The following is a 26,813-nucleotide window of genomic DNA, read 5'->3' as shown; positions in this document are numbered from 1 at the left end:
TGAAAACTTCTTTTTCACTCTTGTCTCCGGGAGTGAAGGTTGGAGCAGCCCCACAGCAATGAGTAACCTGATGATTTCTTACCCAGCAGTTCATCCCCTGACACTTTCTTACTTTCTGCTCTTTATCTACAAGAGTTTGTACTTCTGAACTTTGTTAAATTCTTGCCTTTGTTCCACACCCAATAAGTTTCCAGGACTGTTCAGAGTCAATATTTTAGTCTTGAATTTCTTACTGTTGATGGATCATCTGCGCTGTGTGATACACACTGCCCTTGTCCAAAGTGAAATGAAAGAGCTCCGAGTTCCCTCTTCTGATGTGTGCCAGCCTTGAGAAACTTCTTTGGCTTATTTAAACATTTGCTGTGTGGATTATGTTTTTGTTGAGTTAATTTTTTCTCATTCGTATTTCCTTTTTCTTTGATGGTGCTAACTTTCTTTTGTTAGGATTAATTTAAAAAAAAATGTTCTTCCATGTAGGACACAGCTTAGGCTATGGCTTTGTGAACTACGTTACTGCAAAAGATGCTGAAAGAGCAATAAACACACTGAATGGCCTCAGACTTCAGTCAAAAACTATCAAGGTAGGTCTAGAGTATTTCTTTTTTCTATGACAATGACATTCTGATAAACTTCATTCTGCTGGTAAGACTCGTGTGCTCCCCGACTGCAAGAACGGTAGAATCTGGGAGAAGGGTAGTGAGCTGTTAAGTTTCTCAGGTTTTATGACAGCTTTGTATTCAAAGATTCCCTTCTTTTCATTCCCACCATTTTTACGGCAGTAGGTGAGATCATTCCAAATTGTTGCCAGGCTTTTGAACTGACGTGTCTCTCAGGTATTCGGTGATCTCTGTTTTAATTCACATTAATACACATGCACTCCCTTTCCAAAGCAACACCTGGTACTGTATATGTAGGAAATCACACCTGCCTGGGTGATCTTTGTAACTCTCTAGGAGCAGAAATTAAGATAGCTGCAGTGCAGTTTTCTGGTAAAATCTTCTTATGAGGCTTTAAAATATATACTGACAGTGCAAGTTCTTGGTGTGATCTGTGGTTACTGACAGGTCCAGTGTCTGAGTCAGAACCTCAGATGGGGAAACTTCAACGTAGCAAATATGTTTGTTGGAAGCATCACTCTTAGTCTACTGCTGTCTCTCCGTAGCAGTGCCATGATATTCTTTATCCGTTGGATAAGCCCAAGATGAATGGAGTTATCCAGAGACATGATTTCTTTTTTTTTTTTTTTTTTTTTGTTCTGGCATTTTCCTCCTGCCTTCTCCCTGTTCTGCTTTTTGAACTCCAATAAAAATACGCCTGCATTGTTTAGTGGGGAACAAATTAACATGGCTTACAATAAAGTAAATTGCGCTTTCCTATTTATACCCTGAACAGACCTTTTTTTCTTTCTTTTTAAAGGTTTCCTATGCTCGTCCAAGTTCTGAAGTTATCAAAGATGCGAATTTATATATTAGTGGACTACCAAGGTCAATGACACAAAAAGATGTAGAAGATATGTTTTCACGTTTTGGACGCATCATCAACTCGCGTGTGCTTGTGGATCAAACTACAGGTGAGTTTTAAACCCTGGCTTCCTAAAACTGGAGCGTGTGGCACGTTTGATGTTTTCCAGAGACTGGCAATTCCTAAACTAAATTAGACTTTCACAAACTAACCGTGACATCTGGTATCAACCACTGAAATAATTTTAATGGGGTATCCTTTTCCAATGATTTTGTTTTTGTAAAACAGACTGAGTTACGCTGCCCCTTTCTCTGGCTGAGAGTCTGAGCCTCGCATCCTATTTTACACCGTTACTGTCAGTTTGACCAGGCTGAGCTGCTGACACTGCTGGGGTGCAGTCGTCTTCTGGGCAGCGTTTGTAATCTGCGGTGCTAGCCTTGCCTTTACTTTGCACAAATGCAACTATTATCCAGTTGGTAAATTCCAGGCTGTAGTTATATGTTAAAAAGCAAAACAATGTGTTTTGACTTTTATACCAACTTGGAAGTCACTCACACAATTTCCTCATGTTTTAAAACATTTGAGGTGTCTTGCAGTCCTCTGTGGTTACTGCTAACTAAAAGAATGAACTTAATACACATAGTACTACCCTCTTGAATTTTCTGAATGTGTTTTGTTTATTAAAAAAAAAAAAAAGAAAAGGGAGGAGTTGCTTAGTTAAGCACTCAGCTCAGGAGAGACTAAAGTTAAGGATTTCCTCTATAATGTTAATTCTGACTTAGTGTTACAATGTGTTCTCGCAGAGTTTTAATTTCTTACCTAATTATTTCGGACTGTATAACCGAAGGGTATCTGGTAACCTTAGGTATTCTGTGTTTTTTCCAGTAGCCCATACGGCACGTATGAATTTGGAGAGAGCTTCTCCAAATTCAATTTTTCACTGATTATGCATGTGCTATATTAGAAGATAATCTAATTTTAGCAATTCCACATTTTACATCTATATACAGTAGTATGTATGTTTCTACACAGTAGTTAAGCAGCAGCTTTCATCCTCTGAGAGGCACCTGCTGTGGTTCAGAGTAGGCATCGGCAGCCTTTGGCATCGATCTCACTAAATGGTGGAGTCCGAGTGTCTCCGTCAGAGCTGGCTCCATGTGTAGGCACCTGCTTTTAAGTGTTTCCTTTTGGTCAGACCATGCTGTAAATGCCATTGTCTGTAAAAGAAATCTGGTCACCTCCTGCTGTGATTCTGCAGTTCTTGTCTTCAAAACCTGCAGTGACTCTGCGTATTAACACGAAGTGATGACATGAGCTGCTATTTATGGGAGTTCTCCCAGAGCCCCAAATGAAAACACACCTTTCCTAGAGACTGTTCCATGGAGAGCTGTAGGGCTTGGATTCCCCTTCGCTTGCCACATGCCCAGGGTTTTGCCGTGTTGCATTTCCTTCTGTGAAATACAGGAAATAACGTCCAGTTGTTATAAACAACTTTTGTGATTTATGACAAGCTTAAACAACTTCTGAAGTGATCTTTGAGGGTTGCCCTGTGCAGGGGTAGAGCAGAGAACAACATGACAGTATTTGATACGGCCCTTTTCGAAAGAGAGTTGGTGAAGTTCTGGGATTTGTCTGGCCGTAATACCTGCTTTGGAATGAAATTTAAACAAAATATACCCTTGTAGCTTCACTGCGATAAATGGTATTTCCAGACTATGGTGGAGTCAGATGAGAAGTGGGGTGGGGGAAGAGATCTCCTAAGGCACGACTTTGGCCTCGGGCAGAAGAAGAAGGGCACCCAGAGCTGGGGCTGCAGTGAGGGGGAACAATGCAAATCGTAGAACTGTCTGGATTGGAACGGACCTTTAAGATCATCCAGTCCAACCATCAACCTAACTCTGATAAAACCCATCACCAAACCATGTCTCTCAGCACTATGTCAACCCATCTTTTGAATCCCTCCAGGGATGGTGCCCCAACCACTTCCCTGGGCAGCCCATTCCAAGGCTTAATAACCCTTTCCGTGTAAAAATTTTTCCTAATCTCCAATCTGAACCTCCCCTGGCACAACTTGAGGCCATTTCCTCTTGTCCCATGGCCTGTTCCTTGGGAAAAGAGACCGACCCCCTCCGGCTACACCCTCCTTTCAGGGAGTTGGAGAGAGCGAGAAGGTCTCCCCTCAGCCTCCTTTTCTCCAGGCTGAACACCCCCAGCTCCCTCAGCCTCTCCTCACAAGACTTGTGCTCCAGACCCCTCACCAGCTCCGTTGCCCTTCTCTGGACCCGCTCCAGCCCCTCAATGTCTTTTTTGTGGTGAGGGGCCCAAAACTGGACACAGCCCTCGAGGTGGGGCCTCACCAGTGCCCAGCACAGGGGGACCATCACCTCCCGAGTCCTACTCCCCACGCTGTTCCTGACACAGGCCAGGATGCTGTTGGCCTCGGCCACCTGGGCACACTGCTCAGGTATTTAACAGCAATGGAATCCTTTCCATAGTTACTAAGAGGTCATTCTTAATCACTCTTTAATTAATTAAAAATAAGGTATGGGACAGCTAGAAATTATGGCCATGATGTAGATGAACTTGTGATCTCTTCATTACAGGAGGTTAAACTGCTTTATTCGAGTTAGAGCTTCATGCCCTCTATGAACCAGAGTGTTTTCAGTGTGGAAAACTGAAAACCTTTGGAAAACTCGGTGTCAATTTTGTGTTTGCAGATGCTTTTTAGTGATAAAGTAATCAAAGCTAAGGGGGTTTGGTTTGTTTTTAACTGACTGGAATTAATTAATTGGTTTTTTTTGGTGGAACTTATTTAAAATGTTGGGAGGTTTTTTGGTTGTTGGAAATGTCAGTTGGTGGTGGATTTCATGGAATTCTACCACATTGGATTGCTTTTTTTTTTATTAAGTGTTTTAGTCACTGTGGTTGTTATAGCTGAAATGAATGTCTTAATTTGTCTTTTGTTTCTTAATTTTGTATTTTATCCTCTAGCTGCTGAAGAAACATTAGTAAATGTAGATAATTTGAAAGCTGTGACCATAGAAATATTTAACTTTTTTGGTTTTTGCTTTCAAAGTTATTTTGAGTTTATCCTGAACTTCAAATTTTTTTTTAATTTTTTTTTTTATTGGTTTGGTTAAAAGGTTTGTCCAGAGGGGTCGCATTTATCCGGTTTGACAAAAGGTCAGAAGCAGAAGAGGCAATTACAAATTTCAATGGTCACAAACCCCCAGGTTCCTCCGAGCCCATTACAGTGAAGTTTGCAGCCAATCCTAACCAGAACAAAAATGTGGCACTGTTGTCGCAGCTGTGTCATTCACCAGCTAGACGGTTTGGAGGGCCAGTGCATCACCAGGCGCAAAGATTCAGGTAGGTTAGGAGGAATAATGCATTTAAGGCTGTAACTGCTGTTCCCGTGTCCCTCTGGGAAACTGTCCTCTTGCTGCTCCACAGCAATACATTCATTGCAGCGTGTGTGAATGAATACAGAGTGCACTATGTGTCTGCAGTCTTATGTAAATAAAGTGTTGAATTAAAATATGATTAAAGTAAAATCTTACTTGTAAAATTTATATTGAAGTTAATTATGTAAAGGTACATACACTACGCTGTCTGTTTCTACAAGTAGGTGTACAGTGAGATGATAGACAGGAGCGGGTTCCGGGTGGGTGTTGGTAGGTGCCTGTCTCAACAGATCCCCATTCTGGAGTCCATATCTCTGAAAGCAGATATAATTTGGCAACTTAAATAAAGCTCTGAACCATTGGTTCCAGCAGGGAGGTGTTACGGAAAAAATAGGAAAACCCTATTACTGGTAATGAGATTCTGTGGGATTTCTTTCTTTGAGTCCTCGTAAGTTCAGTAAGATTATTGAGTAATTGCAACATATTGTCTGCTTCTGGAGCTGTGGAAGATATTATGTATTTTGCCTTTGAGAATTGCCTTAGTTGCTTTGAGTAGGAATTGCTTTAGCTGCTTAAAGGAGGGTGTTGGTAGTTGGACTGTACTCTGGAAAATGCATCATATTTACTGTCTTGCAGTTAAGTAATTGGCTTATTATTAGATGTGTTCATGAGAGTTTCTGAGAGTAGTGTTTCCCTGCTGATAATTTACTTTTTTGTCTTCTTTATTTCCCTCTGAGAGATCCAATTAGCTCAGCAAAATTGAACTAAAACCTCAAGTAGCTTTTTGCAGTGCTACCATTGCAGTGTTGCTGTGACCGCTCCGTAGTGCCTTAGCTCAGCATTTTAAGAACAGCGAGGTCTAATGTGTCTCCAGTGAGACTTTATAGTCACCTTTTGTTTTACACTAAGGGTAATCGAACAGGTTGCCCAAAGACTGTGGAGTCTCCATCTTTGGACGATCTCAAAACCTGGCTGGAAAGGGCCTGAGTAACCTGCTCTGGGTGTCCCTGCTCTGGGCAGGAGGGTCGACTGGAGGGTTTCCAGAGGTCCCTGCCAGCCTCAGCCGTTCTCCCATTCCCTTCACCTGTAGCCTGGGCAAGTTTAGTGCAGGTAGCTCCTTGAACAAGATCTCATTTCCCTGAAGCGCTCGTCTCCGCATCCAAACCTTCTAAGCCACAGTAAAAATGAGTAATGTATTTAATAGTTGCAGGTGAAACTAAATTTTAATGACCACTTAAAATCATAGTAATAGAATAATTTAGGTTGGAAAATACCTTTAAGATCATCGAGTCTAACCATTAACCCAACACTGCCAAGTCCAGCATTAACCCATGTCCCTCAGCAACATGCCTGCCCAGCTTTTCTCCAGGGATGGCGACTCTACCACTGCCCTGGGCAGTCTGTTCCAACATTTGATAACCCTTTTGGTGAAGAAATTTTTCCTCTTATCCATCCTAAACCTCCCCTGGCGCAACTTGAGGCCATTTCCTTTTGTTCCATCGCCTGTTACTTCGGAGAAGAGACTGAACAACAGGTCCAGTGGAGCACCTTCCCTGGTTGGCTCATTCACCAGCTGTGTCTGGAAGGTCTGTTCCACACACTTCAGGAACCTCTGAGACTGGTTTCTCTCCACTGTATTGTATTCCCAGCAGGCGTCTGGTAAGTGGAAGTCTCCCAAGAGAACAAGAGCTAGTGATTGTGAGACTTCTCCCAGCTGCTTATAGATTATTTCATCTGTCACTTCATCCTGGTTGGGCGGTCTGTAGCAGACTGCCACTGTCATATCAGCCTTGTTGACCTTTCCCCGATTCTTACCCATAAACACTTAACCCTATCATCACCATCGTTAAGTTCTTGACATTCTAACACTCCCTAACACATAGGGCCACCCCACCGCCTCCTCTTCATTGCCTGTCCCAGCTGAAGAGTTTATAGACATCCCTCTCAGGACTTCAGTGTGGGTCTTCCTACCATGTTTCCATGATTGCAACAACATCATAGTTTTCCTGCTGCGTGGTGGCTTCCAGCTCCTCCTGTCTGTGGCCCATGCTGTGTGCATTGGTGTAGATGTACTTCAGTTGTGCTATTGATCCCACCCCCTTTTTGCGGGGAGAAGCCCCAATTCCTACATGACTGTTCTCAGGTGCTTCTGTGGTTTCTGACACATCAATAACCCCTGCATCTTTGCCACCACGTGGATCTCCATCCCCTTCCTCCACTGAGACAGCAGGCAGAAGGACCTTGGTAGCACACCATCCCTCAAACACTGGCCTGCTGCCCCCAGGTTTATCTCTAGCCAGCGCCAGCCTGGCTTTATCTCCTTCCCCCTTCAAATCTAGCTGAAAGCTCTCTCTCAATGAGCCCTGCCAGCTCCTGTGCAAGGACCCTTTTCCCGCTTTGTGACAGGTGTACCCCGTCTGTCTCCAGAAGGCTGGTGTCACATAAATTGACCCATGATCAAAGACCCCCAGATTGTACCAGTAACACCAGGCTCGGAGCCAGGTACCGATATGCTGGCTGCTCTTGTTGCTTCCCTCATCATTCCCTGCAACAGGAAGGACAGAGGAGAACACACGACTTGTGCTCCTGGACCCTTAACCACTCGTCCCAAGGCCCTGAAGTCTCTCTTGGCTGTGCTCAGACTCTTCTAACAACTTCATCCCTGCCTACGTGAAAAATCGGTAATGGGTAATAATCTGAGGGCCATTAATCATAATAATGGGTAGTAATCTGAGGGTAGGAAGCTTTCTCTTCATGTCTTTAACCCAGGCCCCAGGGAGGCAGCAGACTTCCCCAAGAGGTGGGTCCCGTCTGTGTCCTGGGCCTTCTGCTCCCCGCAGGAGAGAGTCTCCTCTGACAATGGCCCGTCTTTTCTTCTCTATGGAAGCGGTTTTGATGCAGGGTGTAGATGACTTAGCCTCGGCGACACCTCCAAGCTAGAAGAACCATTGTCCTTGGTCTTGTTTGATTCCACTTCAGTTCGTTCATTGTTCTTTTATTGTACCATCAAGAGCAGGATTAGTGTTCTCTACCTGCATCCTGTTTTTCTACAGATGGGAGTTCTCACAAGTGGGGATAAGATAGGAGAAAATGTTCTGTCTCTTTCTGTTCCGTTTCTGCTTCTGTGGTAACGGTGTCCACTCGAGTTACCTGTGCCCAGCACTCGTTTGTGAACACATTTTGGCTGTTTTCTGCTCCTGGTTATAGGCCTGCTGATGGAGAAAGAGCTGAAGGTGTTGAGGTACTAGAGATCAGCAGAGGCAGTAACAGAGCAGCTCTGGGTTAAGCCGTGCTGTTACGAATACGCTGTCGAGACAAGATTCACCAGTTGACTTGAAGACAAGTGCTGTCCATCTCTCTTCGTGTCGTGTCATAGACTTGCAAGAACTTTAATGCCTATTATAAAACTTCCTCTCCTCAGTCACACATCCCTGCACACACATACGCACGGCAGATGCGACATCCCACAGCCCTTCTTATTTTTCTTCCCACCTTTGGTGTTAATTGCGAGTTTTTCTAGTGAGTCTTCCTTAAAGGATGCTGAACTTTAATGAGTTATAATTATTCATACTGTGGTAAAGCTTAGGAACCTTAGCTTGGACTGAGTCTTGTTTGTTTTGTGTAGTGAACAAAACATGATGAAAGGATAAGCTGCTTCCAGAGAGCTCGCAGTCTGTATAAATTACAGTTGTGGCTTCTGCTGCATTGAGGTTGAATACTTAAACTGACATTTTGATTACACTTCATCCTATTCCATCATATCCCAGTAAATCCAGGATTAAGCCTTTAGTATCTCTAATTTGTAATTATTGATTTCCTACAGATAGCGCTCGGACCCTTTGTTTAATGTTCTGTTAATCCTTTGTAGCGGTATTTGTGGCTCACGTCAGGAGCGGGTGGCAATGGCCTGTCCCACGGGGTTGGCCTCACCGATTCCGAGTGGTCCCAGGTGCACTGCTCCCATCCAGAAGGAAAGACTCTGCAGCGCGGGGTTGTGTTTGGAGGACAGATAAAACACCCAGGGCTAGGGTTTCTTTCGAGTGTAAGATTTGTTTACTTAAACAGAAGGCAGCTCTTTAGGTGTTGAACTCTGCTGAAGCGAAGGAGTTTAGCTCCTAAAGCTCGAGCAGGCAAGTCCCCAGAAGTCCTGGGCTTTCAAAGTTCACCGGAGCTTTGTGCTAGAAGAATGTTTTTTCAGATCTTGAAAATATTCCCAGTTCAGCTGATTTTGCTTTCAGACTTGTTCAGTGCTGGAGCCGGTTCCCAATTATTTTAGCAGGCACAGTTCTGTTGATAGCCCAGTCCGTGAGCTGGGTCCAAAATGCCTGAAGGGGAATTGTTACTTCTTGATAATTCTTTGATCAAGGGGAAATGCGAGAAAACTGTAGCGTGTTTAACCCTGTTGCTGACATTATGGCTCAGACAGCTCCCACCCATCTCTCTGGTTTCACTCCAGTGAAATTGTTTCAACTTTCAACTTTTAAGCCAATTTGTAATTCGGATGCCAGTTGTCTGTGCTGACAATGCCACAGAAAACGACATTTAATCCAGAGTAATCTTTCGTCAAAGTTCTAGGAGAATGTGGTATGGAACCCCCTTATTTCCATTGCTGCTGCTCTCTGCCGTGTGGCTCTTTGATTTAACGCCCTGTTATTCCAGGCTCAAAGCTCGTATCACTGCACACTCCGCAAGCCCTGCTTTGTGCACGGTAGGTCATTCCCATCCGTGTTGGGGTATAGGAGTAAAAGTTGCTTGTGAGGAAAAGAGTGGACGTGACCAGTATCATAGAATCATCGAATTGTCTGGGTTGGAAGGGACCTTTCATCATCCAGTCCAACCATCAACCTAACTCTGATAAAAACCATCGGTGCAGCTGAACTCCTCTTCTTGGTGAAACTAGTCAAAGGTAAAACGGTGCCAGGTTCATGTGCGAGGGCAACGTAGGCTAACACTAAAAATAATATTACTGCTTATTAGCATTATGTGAGCAGTGGGATTGCTCCCTCCTCTGGTGCTGTATGTGGCTGCTCTCAGATTGCAGTGAAAAGAATTTGGCAAAAAGAATATATAGGACTTTCATAGTACTAAAAAGAAATTGTTTTCATTTAGGAGTTGTCACTTCTGAGAGTATGTCCTCTAGTGTGTTAAATTAATCCCAGAATCTATTAAATGAAGTGGTCTGTCTCATAAGAGTAGAGCAAAAGGTCATTCATACAACTGAGAAGCTTATAAGGTGAAAAAGATTACAATAAAAAAAATGCATATACTGTGTTGATAATGTCACAAGATGTTGGAATTTTGAGGTTAGCATGACTTAAAAGTTACGTTATCCATAAATAACATCATCTATAAATGCTTAGGGAGGATTGACAAAGCAGCGTGGAAGACATAGTATAAAAATAAGTGAAACAAAAATGAGGACACCAGCAGTCAGCGTGATAAGACTGCAATCGTTCAAATTATAGTATTAATGGAATTCTTATAAAATATTCTCCAAAACATCTTGGATCTCTGTGGGCTTTAGTGTCGTTTGCCCAAATTGGAGAGTCTTTTAAACAATCTTAATACATATAACGACTTAAGAGCCTTCTTAAATTTGTGTGGTCAAAAAAATATCTTCCTGGAGGACTCGGGGGTGTGAGGTGTCACCTGCTCTGTGCCCAGCTGTGCGTTACCCCCAGCTGCCCGGGGACCCTGTGTCCCTCCCATCGGGCCGGGTGGGCTCAGGTGGATCGGGGCAGCCCAGGGACCTGGGCGAGTGCTCCCGCTCCTGCCGGGGGGATGCAAGTCAGAGTTTAGCCTCCCGCACAGGTCTAACCCAGCACCACATTTACTGGCACTTCTGCACATTTCGTGTTCGGTGTTTGCTTTTTAACCAGCCAGAAACTTTTGTGAAAGGTTTCTTTTTCATATGAACTTGCAAAGTATAGGTTCGCTTTAGACTGGTGTTCAGTCTGGATAAGGGGGTTATTATGTGTGAGGTGATATTTCCTATGGTTGTTTTTTGTTTTGTTGTGTGGGGTTTTTTTGTTTGTTTGTTTTTGAAATGACTTTTCAGGGCTTTTAGGGGTGTTTTTACCCTGGGTTTTGTTTGTTTTTTATATGAACCTCTTAACGTTTTTGTGAGTCAAAGCAGGAAGAGAGGACAGTCTGTTTGAAAATTACTGTATCCAAAGAACAGAGGTACTTGCTATTTTAAATTATTTTGTCTGTAATATGCATTTAGAATTGTTGTCTTCCTGTGTTCAACCCTCAGCTGCTCTTCTACAAGTGTTTCCAGTCCTTGATGTACTGTTGGTGTGGGCTTGTGGGCAGAGCCCGAGGCTTTATGGGGAGTAGGTCGAGAGCTACACTGACTGCTGGAACCAATGTCACGCAATTCGGAGCTTAGTGATTTTCTGCTCCCCAAACACGTGAGCAGGATCCCAGGACTGGTGATCTGTTGAGGTGAAAGGTTCCCAGGTATTAAGATAAATACATCCTACCAGATCATAACTCAAATGGAAAGGAGCTACAGAGCTGAGGGTGTCTGTCAGAAAAAGTAAGCATATAAAGCATTCAAACACAAGAACATTTTTATATAAAAGCAAAATAAATAGTGGATATATCACATAATCATCAGATCACATGGATTAGTGCGTCTCATTCGCATTCTGATACTCTTAACCGCTGTTTCAGTTTTACTATAGTACAAGGATTCCCAAACTTGGATTTGTTGGGGCTGGCCAAGAGTGGCAGCAGCAGTGAGGTCCTGCAGCGGGAGCTCAGGTGTGTCCCCCCGCGCCGCACAGCCCCGGGCTCCAGCGGGCTCTGCCCCTGTGCAGCGCTCAGCAGCAGCCGGGCTGCGGTACGGGCTCTGTGCCACCAAACCTGCCCCCGCTCTGGCTGCCCGTGGGTCTCACCGCTCAGGTGTCCCAGAAGCCAGCTCCGAGCACTGGGGACCCTGGGGGGGGGGATGGTGACAGAGTGGTGCATCAGCCCAAGTGCCACCGTGAGCCGATGTCCCTGCCTGGCTGCGTGCGCTGCAGCAGCTCTGCTCCCCTTCCTCATCCTCGCTGCCCTCAGCCCTCCCTCCGTGCAGAGCCAGCGGCAGCTCCCATCTTTATGCAGGGCAAGACAAAGCCAGCGGGGAAGCATTTGGCTCTTAATGCAGCGTTCACTGCCCAGACACCCGTTCCCTGTTTCCTCCAGGTCAGCAGAGAATCAGGAACTGCCACCGCCATGCTCTTGGCAGAGAGCAGCACGGGTACCGCTTTTAAGTGGTTTGCAAATCACCAGTGGTACACCACAGTTTGGGAACCCCTGGTATAGTATCATTATATTTCTACAATCACGTGACCTCACATTTTTAAATAATACATAAGCACAAGGGATAAAATTGAGTTTTTTACCTTAACTTTCACATTTCCTGACCTTTGAGTGCTTAGCTGTGCAACCGTAATACTGCATTAAAATATTCTGAAGCTTTGAATTTCTAGGATGGAGATCAGAAATAGAAAAAAGGGGAATTAGAGGTGTGGGTAATAGGAGAAAAGAAAAATAATACAAAGCAAGACATAAAAAAAGAGAGGATTTTTTTTTTCTTTTTTGTTATGCATCAATATAATGCTGGGGCACTCTGCAGGAGGCAGGATTTAGGAAGAGTGGGCAGGTGGTTTAAAAAAAATCTGATTCAGTAAAGTCAGAAAAATTTTCCTAGTGTGAAGTTGGTGAAAAATTAATAAGAAGAAAAGTATACATGCATACTGAAATTGTAAAACTGTGTCCTTAAATGTGATTTGCTATTTTGATGTTTGAGAGCTACTGCAGTCAGAATATTTGCGTAACCGGTATTGAGGAACAAAACCCTGAGATTGGAATTCTGTAGCTAGAAATGTGGGGCATCCCATGTACTGGGAACCGCCCGAGGAAGTGCTGATGTTCCCTTAGCTGGGAGCGTGCACCACTGGGGCTGATTTAGTGACCTGCTGGTATTGGGAGCGTTTCCCTGCACCCGCTGCCTTACGGTGGAAAAGGGAGTAGGTTTTGTTCTGCTCCGCAAGAAAAAGAAATTTAAATTAATACACATAATCTCTACACCTAACAACAAACACACACACGCACACACTCCCCCCGGAAAACCCAAAGAAACCCTTTGATTTAAGAGTTCCCAACGTGCTATTTTAGAGGCAAGGAAAGCGGGATATGGGATCCCTGAGTGGGATAAACGGGAGATGCCTGGGGGTGGTTGGAGGGAGCCGGGGTCCCTGGGGAGGGGCTGCCTCTTACCCGCACCCGAGCGACTCCACGCTGGTGCCCCGCGTGCTCCTAAAGCCTGGCTGGGTGTCAGGGATCCGTCCGGGTCCCCTGTGAAGGTGATCACGTAATCTTGCCTTGCAACTGCTTTGTTGCCTCCCTGTTTCTAGGTAGGATAGTTCCCTATTGAAACAGTAGTTGGAATATTTAACTTTTTCTTTCCCGGCAGCTGTCTATTTGATTGTCAATTTGAAATGGGGAAACGTTTCTTTCTGACGGTTTTGATGTCCATGTAGAAAATAATTCATTTTCAGTTGCTTCCCATTCAAGTTAATTTGCTTAATTGAATTGAACTTTTACATGAAATATTGTGCTTTTTATTTGCTAGGTTCTCTCCTATGGGTGTAGATCACATGAGTGGGCTTTCTGGTGTAAATGTTCCAGGAAACGCATCTTCTGGCTGGTGTATCTTCATCTACAACCTTGGTCAAGATGCTGATGAGGGAATCCTCTGGCAGATGTTTGGCCCCTTTGGTGCGGTTACCAATGTGAAAGTTATTCGAGATTTCAACACCAACAAGTGCAAAGGTTTTGGTTTTGTGACCATGACAAACTATGAAGAAGCTGCAATGGCCATAGCAAGTCTTAATGGCTACCGCCTGGGGGACAAAATCTTACAGGTTTCCTTCAAAACCAACAAGTCCCACAAATAACTTGCTCGTGCTTTTTGTATGGAATAGATAATTGAGTGACAGAAGTTGAAACATTTTTGTTAGTGTAAAACTCATTTTGCGCCAATTTTCACAAGTGTTTGTCTTAGTCTAAATGAGAAGTGAAAAAGGTTTTATATTCTGGGATGCAACTGACATGTTCAAATGTTTGAAATCCCACAATGTCAGACCAATTTTAAGTTCCTTTAAGTTATTTCATTTAAAACATGTTAAAAATCCCCTGAAATCTTAAGTAGATTGCATTAACTAGACCCTCTGGATGGTGGTAAAATTGAAGCATGCTTTCACTTATGAGACTAACATTTGTTCCATTGAATGTTGTCTGCAAAAACTGGAATTTTCTGAAAAATATCAGGCTGAATTCATTAATTTTCTTGTTTTTTATGTTGTTGTTTTCTTCCTACCCATTCCCCTGACCTTCTCTACCCCAGACACGGTAGTATGGAAGAAAGGTGGAGAAATACTAATGTTTTAGTTGCCAGTAAATTGTTTGATGGATTAATATGCATTACTACGTGTATGTAGTTGAGGATGAGGCTCTCTAAAGTCAAGGTCTTGTAAGTAGTAGCATGCCCGCCTAACTTTTAACACCATTGATGAGGTAAGTTGCGCACTGAGCAGTGGCCGAGCTGGCAAATTCAAAGGTTTTTAGAAACATGAGTTTTAAAGCCCACTCGCTGATAGGAACGGACCAAAGAGTTTCAAAGAAACTCCGGGAAGATTTCAGAGTCAAAAATGAAACTCCAAAAAAGAGAGTGTGAATATGTGTTGCTACTTTATCAAACTGAATCTCTTCTGTCCAAATATTTAATGCATGGTGCACTACTTACTGGTACATTATAATGCAGCCAGATACTTACTCATTTTCAAAGATCATTATAGTTTGAATTCCTTCAGTAGTTCTATTTTGTAAAGAAAAAACAGTTATAAACATTTGAGCATTGTATTTCTCGCATCCCTTCTAATGAGTGCTAGATTTTTCTATTTTAATAGGATTTTGTTTTGACGACTAGCTTTACTTATTGAACACTCAGCAGAAAAGTACTTACTACTTGCAAGTTAGATATTAACAAAAAAACCCCTTTGATTTGTAGATTTAAAGATTTATCCCCCAAGTTTTCTGCAGACTGCCTTGAAACTTTGAGTTGTTCTGTTTCTGTTAATTTTCTTTTGCTTTTTTGTGTTTTTTGTTTGTTTTTACTTTTGCATTTAAGAACATTAAATTTGATTTTGTTTTGCTCAAATTTTGTTTTGTTTTTTATTTTCTGTTATTTTTTTGCTAAGTATTGCACAAAGTGTCCAGCTTTCAAAGAGTGTTGTTTTAAAGAACTGTAGTTCCTCTTTAAGAGTTTTAAACTACTCCTTTGACAGATGAGTCGTCAAACAAGAGCACTACAAGAAAGGTGTCGCACAGAATCTGGTGTAACCCTGCAGGTGTTCTGTGGTAGGAGACCTGGAGAGGGTTGCTCTGGCAGGTACAGGTTGTGTGAGGCTGCTCTGCACGACTAGAGACTTGCCCTGGGCAATGTTCAGCTCTAGTTCAGTTGCCAGAAGGTAGAGCCAATGGGGAAAATGGGGAGAGCGGCAGTTTTATTGCAGTGTCTCCTTTTTTGGTGTGAACCTCCACCAGTCCCAGAGTTTACTTGCAAATTCCATGCCTCCTGCTCGTATTGCTCCATCCCTTGCTGACCTTGCCTTGTCTTTGCAATCATTTCTCCTCGACCTGCAGCCTGAAGTCTGCCTCCGCATGAGGCCGAAGAGCGGCTGAACCAGCTGCCCCTCTCCATCGCTGTCTGGGGGAGCGCTGCAGCTGCTCTGTCTGGAGCTGCCCCTGTCCAGACCGGCACTGGCACAGCAAGCAGCCTCCTGCTCTTTCTGAGCTTGTGTGCAGCCAGTGTAAGTGGGATTTTTGCCATTAATACGTTCGGCCCCGCCGTTACTGCCAGTCCTGTTCCCTCCTTTGGAGAAGCTTGAGGGTCTGTAAAACAGTGGCTGTGACAAAGCAACCAACTTACTCCCACCCCCAGAACGTGCTTTCCAGCTGTCTGTTGCAGTGTCTCTTCCAGGTGTTTCCACCAGTTACCATCATCTGTCACTTCAAGGAGTACTTTTTTGTGTAGGAGGAGAGATTCAGAAGCATTCGAGGAATTTCTCCCAAGTTAAACTGCGCAGCGTAGGGACCTGTAGAGTGTCCTGACCTCACACCCTGTTCCACTGCAGCAGGTCTGCAGTCATTCCCAGTTCCCTGTCATTCCCTCTTGCCTTATTTCATATAAGATTAATTTTCATACTGAATAGGTGTTGCTGTTTTATCACAGCATTTAAGTGGGGGTTCAGACTTTCAATGAATGACACCCTAAATACGACTTCGCATCCGTGATCATTCCCGGGGTGCTGGCCGCTGGAGCTGTACCAGCAGCACATGCTGGGAGATCACTGGCACTCTTGGTTGGTTGTTTTTTTTTTTTTTTTTTAAAAAAAAGGCTTTTTGGCATCACTGTCATCTGACTGCTTCCCTGTTTTTCCATCTCTCGTTCTTTGCTAAATAAGAAAGAAATGCAGGATAGTGTTTCAGTAGTGGTATTAAAACATCTCTTTTGGGAAACATCTGATCCCAGCTTCCTTTGATAGTTGCTCTAAAAACAGTTACTGGGCAATTTATGCGAGTAAAGCCCAGGCAGGAAAAGAGGAAAAAAAAAAAAAAAATTCCACTAAAATACCAAGAGTGTGGTGTGTAGTCTGCACCGCTTTAACCGTCAATAAATACTTGGCATAAATACCTGAACTCAAGAAAAAATTGTGTATGAATTCTTGATGCTTTCAGTCCTAAACAGTAGCCCGTGCATCCTGCTGGTAAAGACCAAATGGAAACTTCTGGAAGTAGAAACTAAATTCTAACAAGAAGTAACCTGCCAGGAGTTTATCCACCCAAGAGGTGGGAACAGCTGATGTCCTTACCATGACCCCCCCAGACCCTCCCTGGAGGCTCTTGTTTCAAGAGGGGTTTTGGCCTCTTAACCCTCAGACAGTTCCAGAAAGCTGTGGGTACGTTCTGCTTTTTCATCCTTTAGTTTGATGAAATATAGATGGTTTTTTCAGGTGACGCTTCTGTCTCAGTCAGTGCTTCCAAGGTCTGTGTGAAACCAACGGCCTGGCTCGAACCAGAGGGCTCTTGCGTTTGCCATGGGATGCAGTGGGTTCAGTCATGTAGCGATACTGGGAAGTCTCAGATACTGGATTAGGACACAGGGATCAGTTTTTAAAGACCTGGATTCAATGGTCCGTACGGGAGATGTGCTACAGGGAACAGCCACGATGGGAATGTTTTGGGGTCCTTTAGAGTAGGTTGGGAGCCTCACAGGACACCCCCAGGTACCCGCTTCTGAAGGATCAGGTATAATCCCTGATGCAGGCACATCTTTATGGCCATGCTGCCACGGTAGGCTCTCGCCTGGAGGTGTCGGAGAGAATTCCGATGTCTCAGGGGTCAGGGCTTTTTGTGCTGGAGTTTCTGAAGGGATTGATCTGGCTTTTGTCAACCCCCAATTTGGGTGACGCTGTTTCCTTCTTACACTGATTTGATCAGACAGGTAAATATGGTGCCCAAATGAAAAGTTCATCTGCCTGTGTTTAAAAAAAAAAAAAAAAAAAAAAAAAAAAAGGAGAGAGAAGGCTTTTCCATTGCTCTCCTTACGGTGAGGGGAGCGAGCCCCAGAGCTGGCAGTGGGGAATCCAGAGAGCAGGGATGATGTTGTTGGGCTTCAGCTGGGCTCTGGTTGCAGAGGGACCCCTTTGCTCTACGTCCAAAACTCCCTTAAAACTCCCTTTCACAAGGAGAGGACTCGTCTGTCCGGGAACGCTGAGCAGAACTGGCCTCTGCTGCTGTAGCTGTTCCCAGCCAGGAGTCACCGGGGCTGTCACTTAGCTGGCCACGGGCCACCGCCTTTGGAAGGTCATCTGCAGAGGGGGTGCCTTTGAGCCCTGGCTTCTGTGGGATAAAAGGCCGTGCCAGGGCAGGGCCACGCGCTGGGGCTGGGGCTGGGAGAGCCCGCGGGGCTTGGAATGGGAAGCAGGTTTACCTTTTTCAGGAAATTTTATCAGCTGTTGAGTGTCCAGTGTTATTTTAATTATTGCTTTGTCACTTTTGGCTTTAGAATCACTTTGTTTTCTCTTGGTATTTCGTTTGAAAGGGAAGCTCTGCTGCCCTTACTTGGTTACCCATCCTTTTCTTGACTTTTTTTCAAGTGCTGGTTGTGTCTGGCGCTCCCCGAAGGCTCTTCCCAGGCTGCTGAACACGCTTGTTACGGGGCTGCTTCCAAAACTGCACATGAGCAGGCTTCATTCTTTGCAAGACTGTGGAGTTTCACTCTGAAAACGAGACAGGGCTTAGTTAAGAGGAAACCCGTCCTGCCTGTGGTTGAAGACCACCTCCCACTTTCTCTGAAGATGGTCTGAGCTCTAGCTGTGTTGTACAGAATTTAAAAAAAAAATAAAAAAAATCAAGTTTTCTTAGTATGTAAAAAAAAATTGAGTTTTGTCAAAATTAAAGTTCCTTGAAGGCTTTATTCAGACTTGGTTTTTTCCAGTCTGTTGATTTATTACTAAGTTTTTATTTCTGCTCGGTAACTTACATTTGCTTCCCAGATCTCCACTATGAATGGAATTCACCCCCGTGCAGAAAGTTAGCCACAAGCCTACAAACGGTTTAAACCCTCTGTTAACCATTTGCAGACAGGGAAATGTCACAGTAAATAGTGCAGAGGAAGCCCTGAGGTTGCTGTGTGCTTTGAGCTGGCAGAGGCAAGGACAGGTCCTGCAGAGGAGGAGATCCCTCCGTCAGCGAAGCTCTAAACACCAGCAGGATGGAAGCGTAGTGTGGTCAGTTCTCTTGTGATTCCATTCTAGACGGTGTCTGCCTACTAAAGCGTTGAATTTATTTTGTTCTTCAAGCCACGTCACCATAAAGTCTGGTTCACTCGAGGCGCTGAGCTCCGCTCCTGCCCATCGCTGCCGCTGTAGGGCTGGGGCTGGGGGTTGGAGCACCCATCTCTTAGGGTGGGAAGAGAAGGCAGGAGCCACCACTGTCCCGAGCAGCCCCGTAGTGATGTGTCTCACACATCTTTTTCCTTCTCTCTGGTTGTGTTTTTTCAGTACATGTGTATCACGAGAGCATGAAACCACTGACCATTGAGAGCACACGAGCCACTGCAGTGGGATAAATGTGTCACTGGGGTGAGTGGGTCAGTCTGTGGTCACCTCCCTCTGGCCAGGTGACCAGAGGGTGTCACTATGGAGAGGACACCTGTTTTTGTAGGGACATTGAATGTTGCAGTAATGTCGTTTATACAAAGCAACTAAAAGTCTTTAAAAGAAAAAAAAAATTGGCACAGCTACATTTCTAGAGAGAATGTTGAGCAGTTGAAACCAAAACGAAATGAAATGACTGTAAAGGTGATCCCTTATTTTGAATATTCCATTTTGGAAATGAATAGTCCCCAAGGTCCTTAAACATTTATTATAATTATATGTTGCTTTAGTGTTCTGGGTAAGGTCAATAAAGTAGAGATTCTTCAAATATTTCAGGAGAGATTTTTTTTTTTCAGTGTCTTCTAAACTGTAATAACTAAAGTTACTTTTTGGCTAGTTTATAGTTACATGTGTGCTTTTCAAAAAATACTTGGAGAAAGTCCCCATGTTTACTTTTTTTAACAAAATAAACAGGTCTAATAATAACATAAACTATTTATTGCAAGTAAGGTCCTGTGATGCATCTACCTGCAAAACGGTAGGGTTTGTGGAAGGTTTGTTAAGGTCCAGCTCTCTGGGAAGTGCTGAGGGTGAGCCCCTGCTTCAGCCGCAGGGGTCACACGCAGAGCGGTTTGTCCTGACCCTGCCTCTGCCCGGGCAGTTTTGACTTCCCCAGTGAGGAAATCTGTCCTTTGGAACGCTGTCAGTGAAGCACCTTATTGTGACATTTCTACTTTTAGGCTTCAAAGAATAGCTTTAGAGCGAAGGGACCAAATTCCCATTTAACATAAGAAAACACAGCTCCCCTCAGGCTCCCTTCGGGGAGCTGCACTTGGGTTTTTTCAAGAACTGAATTTCTCACCATGGGTCCTTTAATCTCGATATTTGGAAGCAGAAGAGTCGTTGTGCCGTAGACGAGTTCCTCTGATGTAGCTCTGCACGTCCCGGCGTGGGACACGGCACACTAGAAGGGGTACCTGTGAGGACCAGAAGGCTGGCGGTTGTCGGCTGGGGGTGTTACACCTCACTGCCTTCCTAGTTAGTCATTTAAAAACCCTGGGGTTCTTGCCAAGGGTGGCGGTTGCCTCCCTCTCGCTTGTGAGAGCTGGTACCTGCATGTCCTGCCACCCCCTGGTGCCGCCGCGGGGGCTGAGCCCCCCTGGGGGAGCCGCGGCTCGGCGGGGGCCGCTCGGCAGCAGCTCCTGTAGGGAAACCCCAGGAGCCCCCAGTGTTGCTTTCTCCTCCTGCACGGTGTAAAAACCAGTTGAAGCCTTTGTGATCTCTAAAGCCAAAGGCAACACCCCGTGAGTGGATTTGACCTTAAATCCCGTTCCTGTTTTCTTCCTTCTTGCTGCGGTTATTTGTTAAATATCACGCTTGGTCAAACGCTTACAAAAGTTGAACTAGAAATATTTTTCTGTTGAGTGGAATTTTCAGCACTTAAATTCTTTTTGTTGATAATGATGGAAAATCCGTAACAGTAGAACTGCCACCTGAAGCCGTGAAAAATTGCTACTGTGTTCGCATTTTAGAACCTTTATTCTCATACTATTGTTCCTTATTTTTAAACCTTTCGGAGCAACTTTTGGGTGGAACAGCTGAACTTTTTCACTTGGTCATTGAGAAGAAAATGACTTGAGACATTTGAAACTTAAGTTGGGATAAACCTTTATTTGACCAGTAATTTTGAATAATACTGTACTTCTAGTCTTTTTATTGGTTTAATTTCCCTTAACTTATGTAATCTTTTGTTTATAAATTAATCTGTTTGTGGGACAGAAGGTTTTATCAATTGTTTTCCATACTGTACAGTATATGGTTAAACATTTTGTATATTTAGTGTGTTTTTAAGTTATTGATTTGTTTTATATCAAATAATTTATTTTTCAGGTACCATTTTCATTTAAACTTTGTTTTTACATGGGTTTATTTTAAATAAAGTATGACACTGCTTTCCAAATGTCTAAAATGAAGTTGAATCCCATTGTGTTATTTTGAGACTACTTCTGTAAATTAACTTATTTATTAATTAGAAATAACTGCAAAAATGTACCAAGTTCATACTTTGGTTGTGCTTCAATTCAAGTGCTTGGAAATTTTCTGCAATGATTTTTGAGCAATTTGAGACATGGGAATTTTCATATTGAAACAGGTCAAAGATTTGTTGAATGAAGCAGCAGCTTTGTAGAATCCTGTGGATGGAATTATGAGCATTGTTTTCTATATGGTATTTTCAAAATTAAATGAAACAACGCCTAGATATTTTATGCTAGTGTTAATACTGAAATGAAATTATCTGTCAATATTGCAAAGGAGTTTTGTACTTTTGCCACATGTTCATTACTGGTTTTGTTGAGCACTTGTTTGGAACATACTCATGATGTTTTTAAATGATCCATGATGAAAGGTGATGTACTTCAAAATAGAATTAGGCTTTTACTTAATTGTTCATATTTTGTCTTTTTTTTTCCTGCAGGAAATGGATTATTATTGTGCAATTTGGAATTTGACATTTTTTTCAGAAGAATCTGAACTGTGTTCATGAATAGGCTAATCGAGCTTACGCCGCTAAAGAGTTTGTTACTTGTAGCCTTATTAGAAAGACGGAATTAAAAGACGGCACGTGATTTCCTTTTTATTTTTCAGGGGAAAAAGTTGTTCTCTCCATCTTACGGTGTTCATCCCAATTAAGCCCACACCAAAGCCCCGTTGCGCTATGGCTCAGGAGCGGGTGTTGAAGCTTTTGAGGAGAGCCCTGAGCCTGGTCACCCCTGGCCCCGGGTCCCACAGGATGCTCCCGTCCCTCTCCCAGTGCCACCCCGCGGTGAGGTGGCCGAAGGGACCTTTATAAGAAATGCTCGTGAAACCCTGTCCTTTCAGTGGGAAGGCACCTGCGTACCACTGTTGGCTCTGAACAGAACGTGTTCCAAAACTTTCACCAACACAGATTCTTAAAGTTCTGATAAATTGAAGTCGACTCCTCCTGCGTTTCAGCACGTTCTTTAGTTACAGAGATTATCCCTCTCCTTCAGAGCCGGGCTAAGTATCATACCTTTGAGGCATTGGCTCTGATTTTTCTCTTATCTTCATGACTTAGCCGTGAGGAGGGATGTAAAGTAAGAAAAAAATAGCGTCTTGTGTATGATAACGTGGAGTGGATGGTGATGCTGCATCAGCCCAGGCATCCCCGGTGGAAAACTCAATTTCTAGTTACTTTTTGTTGTTCTGGGAATTGCTCAGTCCAGCATTGCTCACCAAGTTGGAATTATTCTTTGTGCTGACTTGGTAAAGCGCAGAAATGAGCATTTTCTGTTACTACCAATATAACAACAGATTATTGAATGTGCAGCATCCGTCATCATCAGGAAAGCTTAATCACCCGGGCAGTTTTACACCTTTCCTGGTTTTTACTTTGGATGGAGCTGGGGCAACTTCTACCTTCTTACTCCCACCAGATGTTAGTCCTGTGCCACCAAAAAGCTTAATAACAAAGTATGGCCATGTGGAGTATGGGTTCCTCTCAGAAATGGCTGTTTTTTCAAAAGCAAAGCAAACAAATGAGTGTAGACCCCTGGATCCCCAGGTGGAGGTTGTGTTTTTGCAGAATTCCCGGTAGACTCCCTGGCTTTAGGCTCTTCCTCCACTTGCTCTGCTGTGGGGACTGTTGGATTATCCTACTGTTAAATTTCATCCCCTGCATTTCCACAATACTGGGGGGAAAGCAAGGAGAAAAAAAAAAAAGTGTTAAACTGCACTGATTTCCACCCTGCAGGTGTGTCAGGAAACAAAGTGGAAAAAAAATTCATCCTGTCTTTATATTTTTCTCTGTGTCTCCTACCTGGAAAAATATTAGTATCAGGAATGTCCTCCTGGGTCACGTTAAGGGTGCGTTTAGCTGGGGATCTTGTCTCCGGCAGTGGCAGTAGAAGCTATTTAAGGAAAGCACATTGTGCCTGGCCACTGTCCCACCGGCCCCCCCTCGCTCCCTCGTGCCTCCCCGCACACGGCAGGGGGGTCCCAGGGCCCTGCCTGCTCCCCAAACCTCCCCCTTCTTTGGCTGCTGGAGTTTTGAAGCTGCTTTTCTTTTCCTTGCGCCATCTCCCGCTCTCATCGCTCTCATCACTGGCAGCAGGAGAGGGGAAGGGAAAGTGGAACGTTTGGGGAGCTCTTTAATGTGTGTGCGTGTGTGTGTGTGTGTGTGTGTGTTAAATGTGCAGGTGAATGAAGGTGAATAAATAGTGATATCTCACTCTTTGCACTGTGACATACTTTCTCTTTTTTCCTTTTAAAAAGTATTTATGTATAGAAGCAGTGAATTTAGCAAAATGAGAATCTCAGTCTAGTTTGTCAGCACATAACGTCTGTAATAACTCATTGGCAATTTTTTTTTCTTCGCAACAAAATTTGTCACAGTTAAAATGCAGATTGTATTTGTTTGAATTTTAAGTATAGCATATAATGCTTTAAATGTTGAACTTTTCAAAATGGATTGACTTCTCTCTGCAGAGCTGTAGCTGAAGCGCTTATTAAAGAGCACGTTCTCAACTTAAACTAGAACTTCAGGAGTTGAATAAAAAAAAGCTTGGGGCCTCCTGTATTCTCTTGAGTAGGTGTCGATAACCTCTTAAACTTACTTTAACCGAAATTCTGTTTGAATGTGTTGGACAGATTCTGCCCCCAAGTCCAGCCGTGCATGCTCCAAAGAGAGGTGCTCGAGGCGAGCAAGGCCGAGTGTTTGCCGTGGGAGCCGTGCGGGGCTGCCTGCCCTCCCAGCGCAGCGGGCTCCGGCCTGGCTCTCCCGGCAGTGGCAGGATTTGAAGGTTGCCTTGCAGCCTGTGGACGGCGGGGGTGAGTAACCTTGTGTGTGCGTCTGGAGTCACAGCACAAAGGGGTTCGGGCTCAGTCAAACCACACCTGCACAATTGGGGATGAGACATCTTTGTGACTGTGTGTCCTGCTTCACCGTTCCATCCCAGCTTGTTCCTTCTGCTTTGCATCTTTCGAGACACACAGTGTACAAACACATTTATATCTATATTTATATGTATACACACATATAATGCCTGCGTGTGTATGTGTGTATTAAAATGTATGTAGACTGTATTTATAGATAGCTGTGTAGAATACATATATGTATCTGTTAATTGTATGTATTGGCATTGTGTATCTTCTGTATATGCACATACATGCAGTTCCAGTATATGCACATACCTGCAGTTCCACATGCCTACACAGTATAAAGTAATTCATACAGAGATGCATATCCTTAAAAATCCAAGTTTATATAAAACCTTATAGTTACAAGGTATCGTTAACAGTAGATCCTTAAAAATCCAAGTTTATATAAAACCTTATAGTTATAAGGTATCGTTAACAGTAGTACGGTAGCATAATGAGCAAGATATGGAAGTTGGAGAAGGTTAATCTCCAGCTGGGTAAAAATTTAACATCCAAATCTTTCTGAAGTTTCTCTTGAAATAACTAGAAATTGGCTACATCTATATATTGTATCTTAATATTTCTCAACAATGGTCCTGTAACGCACCATGTCACTGCTTTTCAGAGAGCACCTCCCATTCCCTTCTCCTTGTGAGACAAAACGCTGTTACTTTGGGAGCTGATGACTTCTGAAATTATTTTCATTTTGTTTTAAGCCCCCTTTATTACATTTTCCCCCCTTCTATTTTTACCGTATCTCATGGGTCTTAATATTTTAATCCTTTCTTAATGCAGGAATGGAGGAAGGAAGACAATTCAGCCCCAGAAGGACGGTGCAATGTGGAGTAGTGAAGTGGCAATGACGGTCGGCGTGTGCCCCGGCACACAGCGTGGCTGCCTGGGTGCTCCCCCACCCCTATCGCTGGATTCCGGGGTAGCCATCCTCGTGCTGGCTTAGATAAAACGATTGAAGCCTTGCTTGAGTGTCTTAAGTGCTGCTTTTCTGAACAAGGCAAAGTTAAGATTTGTGGTAGGACGTGCTTTGATGGCTTTGCCTTGTTTGGTCACTCACCCGGCTTAGAAGGACTTGCCCCAGATGGTTCATTCCTGGCCACGGTGTCTCCAGCGCTATGCTGGTTCCTAGGGAGTGTTCTGCCTGTCCCAATTTTCATCTTGTGTTACTTAAACACAGTAATTCTCAAAGGCAGCGCGAGATGGAGTCCTGTTCTGAGGCTTTGTGCTTTCCCCCTGGTCCCGGTGTGCAGCACGCTCAGCTGGGAGGCTGAAGCCTCACGTGCTGCTGGGCTGCTGGTGGCCTTGGGGAGGGAATGCTTGCCCTCAATTTGGCCTCTCCATGTTCATATCACAAATACTGACCTTACAGAAGAACAGTTTTAATATCCACTGTGTGGAATCTGATTTCCCGGTTCCTTTGTCAGGATACATTCTGGGTTTGGGTGAGGGAGTAACACAAGCCGGTCATATCTAAGAAGGAATAAAGAGGGAAAAGGCCAGACGTTTTGTTGAATTGGTGAGATGAAGGCAGCCCGACGTAATTTGTCAAACGCTCCTTCTGCAAAGAATAACCCGGTGACAGTCTGGTCACCCCTGGGGGTCCCTGGCAGTGCTGGGGCAGTGTCGGCGTGGGGCAGGGGGAGCCGAGCCGTTCCCTTTGCTCAGTGAGGAAGAGGAGCATTGTCTCAGCCTCCGCAGACTTTTTGTTGTACAAGCCAAAGGAGGAAAAAAGGTGTGACGTCCTAATATGAACAAGGATGAAATGGTTTTGCTCAGAAACGCTTTAGTCTTTTGTAGTATTGGTGCTGGAGTGGGATCTGCTCTGCTGGGCAGTGCTGCCAGCACAGCCCGCGCCAGCTCCGGCTCCTTGCTGGAGCTGAAGGAGAAATTCCGTACAACGGCTGCTCTTTCCCACTGTCGGCACTTGGATCTGTGTGAAAGCTTAATAGGTTATAAAATTAGGTGATGTGATACGGCTTTAAGAGGATCTTAGGTATTCAGGTCCTGAAAAAAAAAAAAAAAAAAAAATCAAATGTCATTGTAGACATAAATAAGACTCCAAAGGTGAGTCCTGGATATAGGTTTAGGTGATGGCGTTGCTACAGATGCTCCGATCACCAGCATCTTATACCAGCCCTCCACCATCATCTTATTTGTGCTGATAGAACTGTTGGTGGGACTTATTTAAATGAGTTAAGCCTCACCAGTGGTTACTTTCAACCTGGATCAGTTCTTGGATCTGTTTTCCATGTCGTTGCACAGGGATGGACATACCAGCACAGCTGGAGGGGCATTTAAAGGGTGGGATCGAAGAGCTGAGTGTGGGGCTGCTTCCAGTGGCAAAGACATATCACTCCTGCTGTGAGCGCTTGGTGTCTGCTGCCTGGCTGGATAGGACCGGAGGAACTATTCAGGAAAACCAGTTAGAGTGGAAGGTGGACAGTGTGGATGTGAAGGACAGTTGGAGTTGCTTCTTAGTCAAAATTGCTGGTATGATCATCGGTCTACATTCCTGGCAAAAGCAGAAAAAAACCCCAACGAAAAACCAAAACTGCACTGGAAAAAATCCAACCCAAAATATTAAAGGAAAATGAGAGTAAATGGAGGTGGGGGAGGACTGGTTGGCAGCAAAAGATACATGGGAAAGATCAGGAAGTGAAGGAGTTGTCCATGGCGCTGTGAGGTGGGAGAGAGGGAGACTTCGTTTGCAGCTACAGCGATAATTTGGCAGTCAGAGCACACGTACCTGCAAGGACTGGGCTCCCCAGTTCCAGAAGGATGG

General features: G+C 44.1%; 1 protein-coding gene across 3 annotated transcripts in view; it reads left to right on the top strand.

Moving 5' to 3' along the window:
* ELAVL1 (ELAV like RNA binding protein 1) overlaps positions 1-24,993 on the top strand; it is a 56,722-nt gene extending 31,729 nt beyond the window's left edge. Inside the window, exons 3-7 of one of the 3 annotated variants that reach the window (XM_074163918.1) lie at positions 478-581; positions 1,417-1,570; positions 4,605-4,830; positions 23,747-23,926; positions 24,812-24,993. In XM_074163918.1, the coding sequence (XP_074020019.1) occupies positions 478-581; positions 1,417-1,570; positions 4,605-4,830; positions 23,747-23,926; positions 24,812-24,974 (827 nt within the window). In that variant the 3' untranslated portion in view covers positions 24,975-24,993. Of the gene's footprint in view, positions 1-477; positions 582-1,416; positions 1,571-4,604; positions 4,831-12,056; positions 12,171-13,488; positions 16,514-23,746; positions 23,927-24,811 lie in introns of those variants that run through there. The other 2 variants (XM_074163917.1, XM_074163919.1) reach the window with 2 other exon arrangements.
* The last annotated feature ends 1,820 nt before the right edge of the window (positions 24,994-26,813 follow it).

The sequence above is a fragment of the Numenius arquata genome, chromosome 25, assembly GCF_964106895.1.
Source record: "Numenius arquata chromosome 25, bNumArq3.hap1.1, whole genome shotgun sequence".
NCBI classification, from domain to species: domain Eukaryota; kingdom Metazoa; phylum Chordata; class Aves; order Charadriiformes; family Scolopacidae; genus Numenius; species Numenius arquata.
Note: the sequence above shows the minus strand (reverse complement) of the source record. Positions and strands in the feature narration are given on the sequence as shown.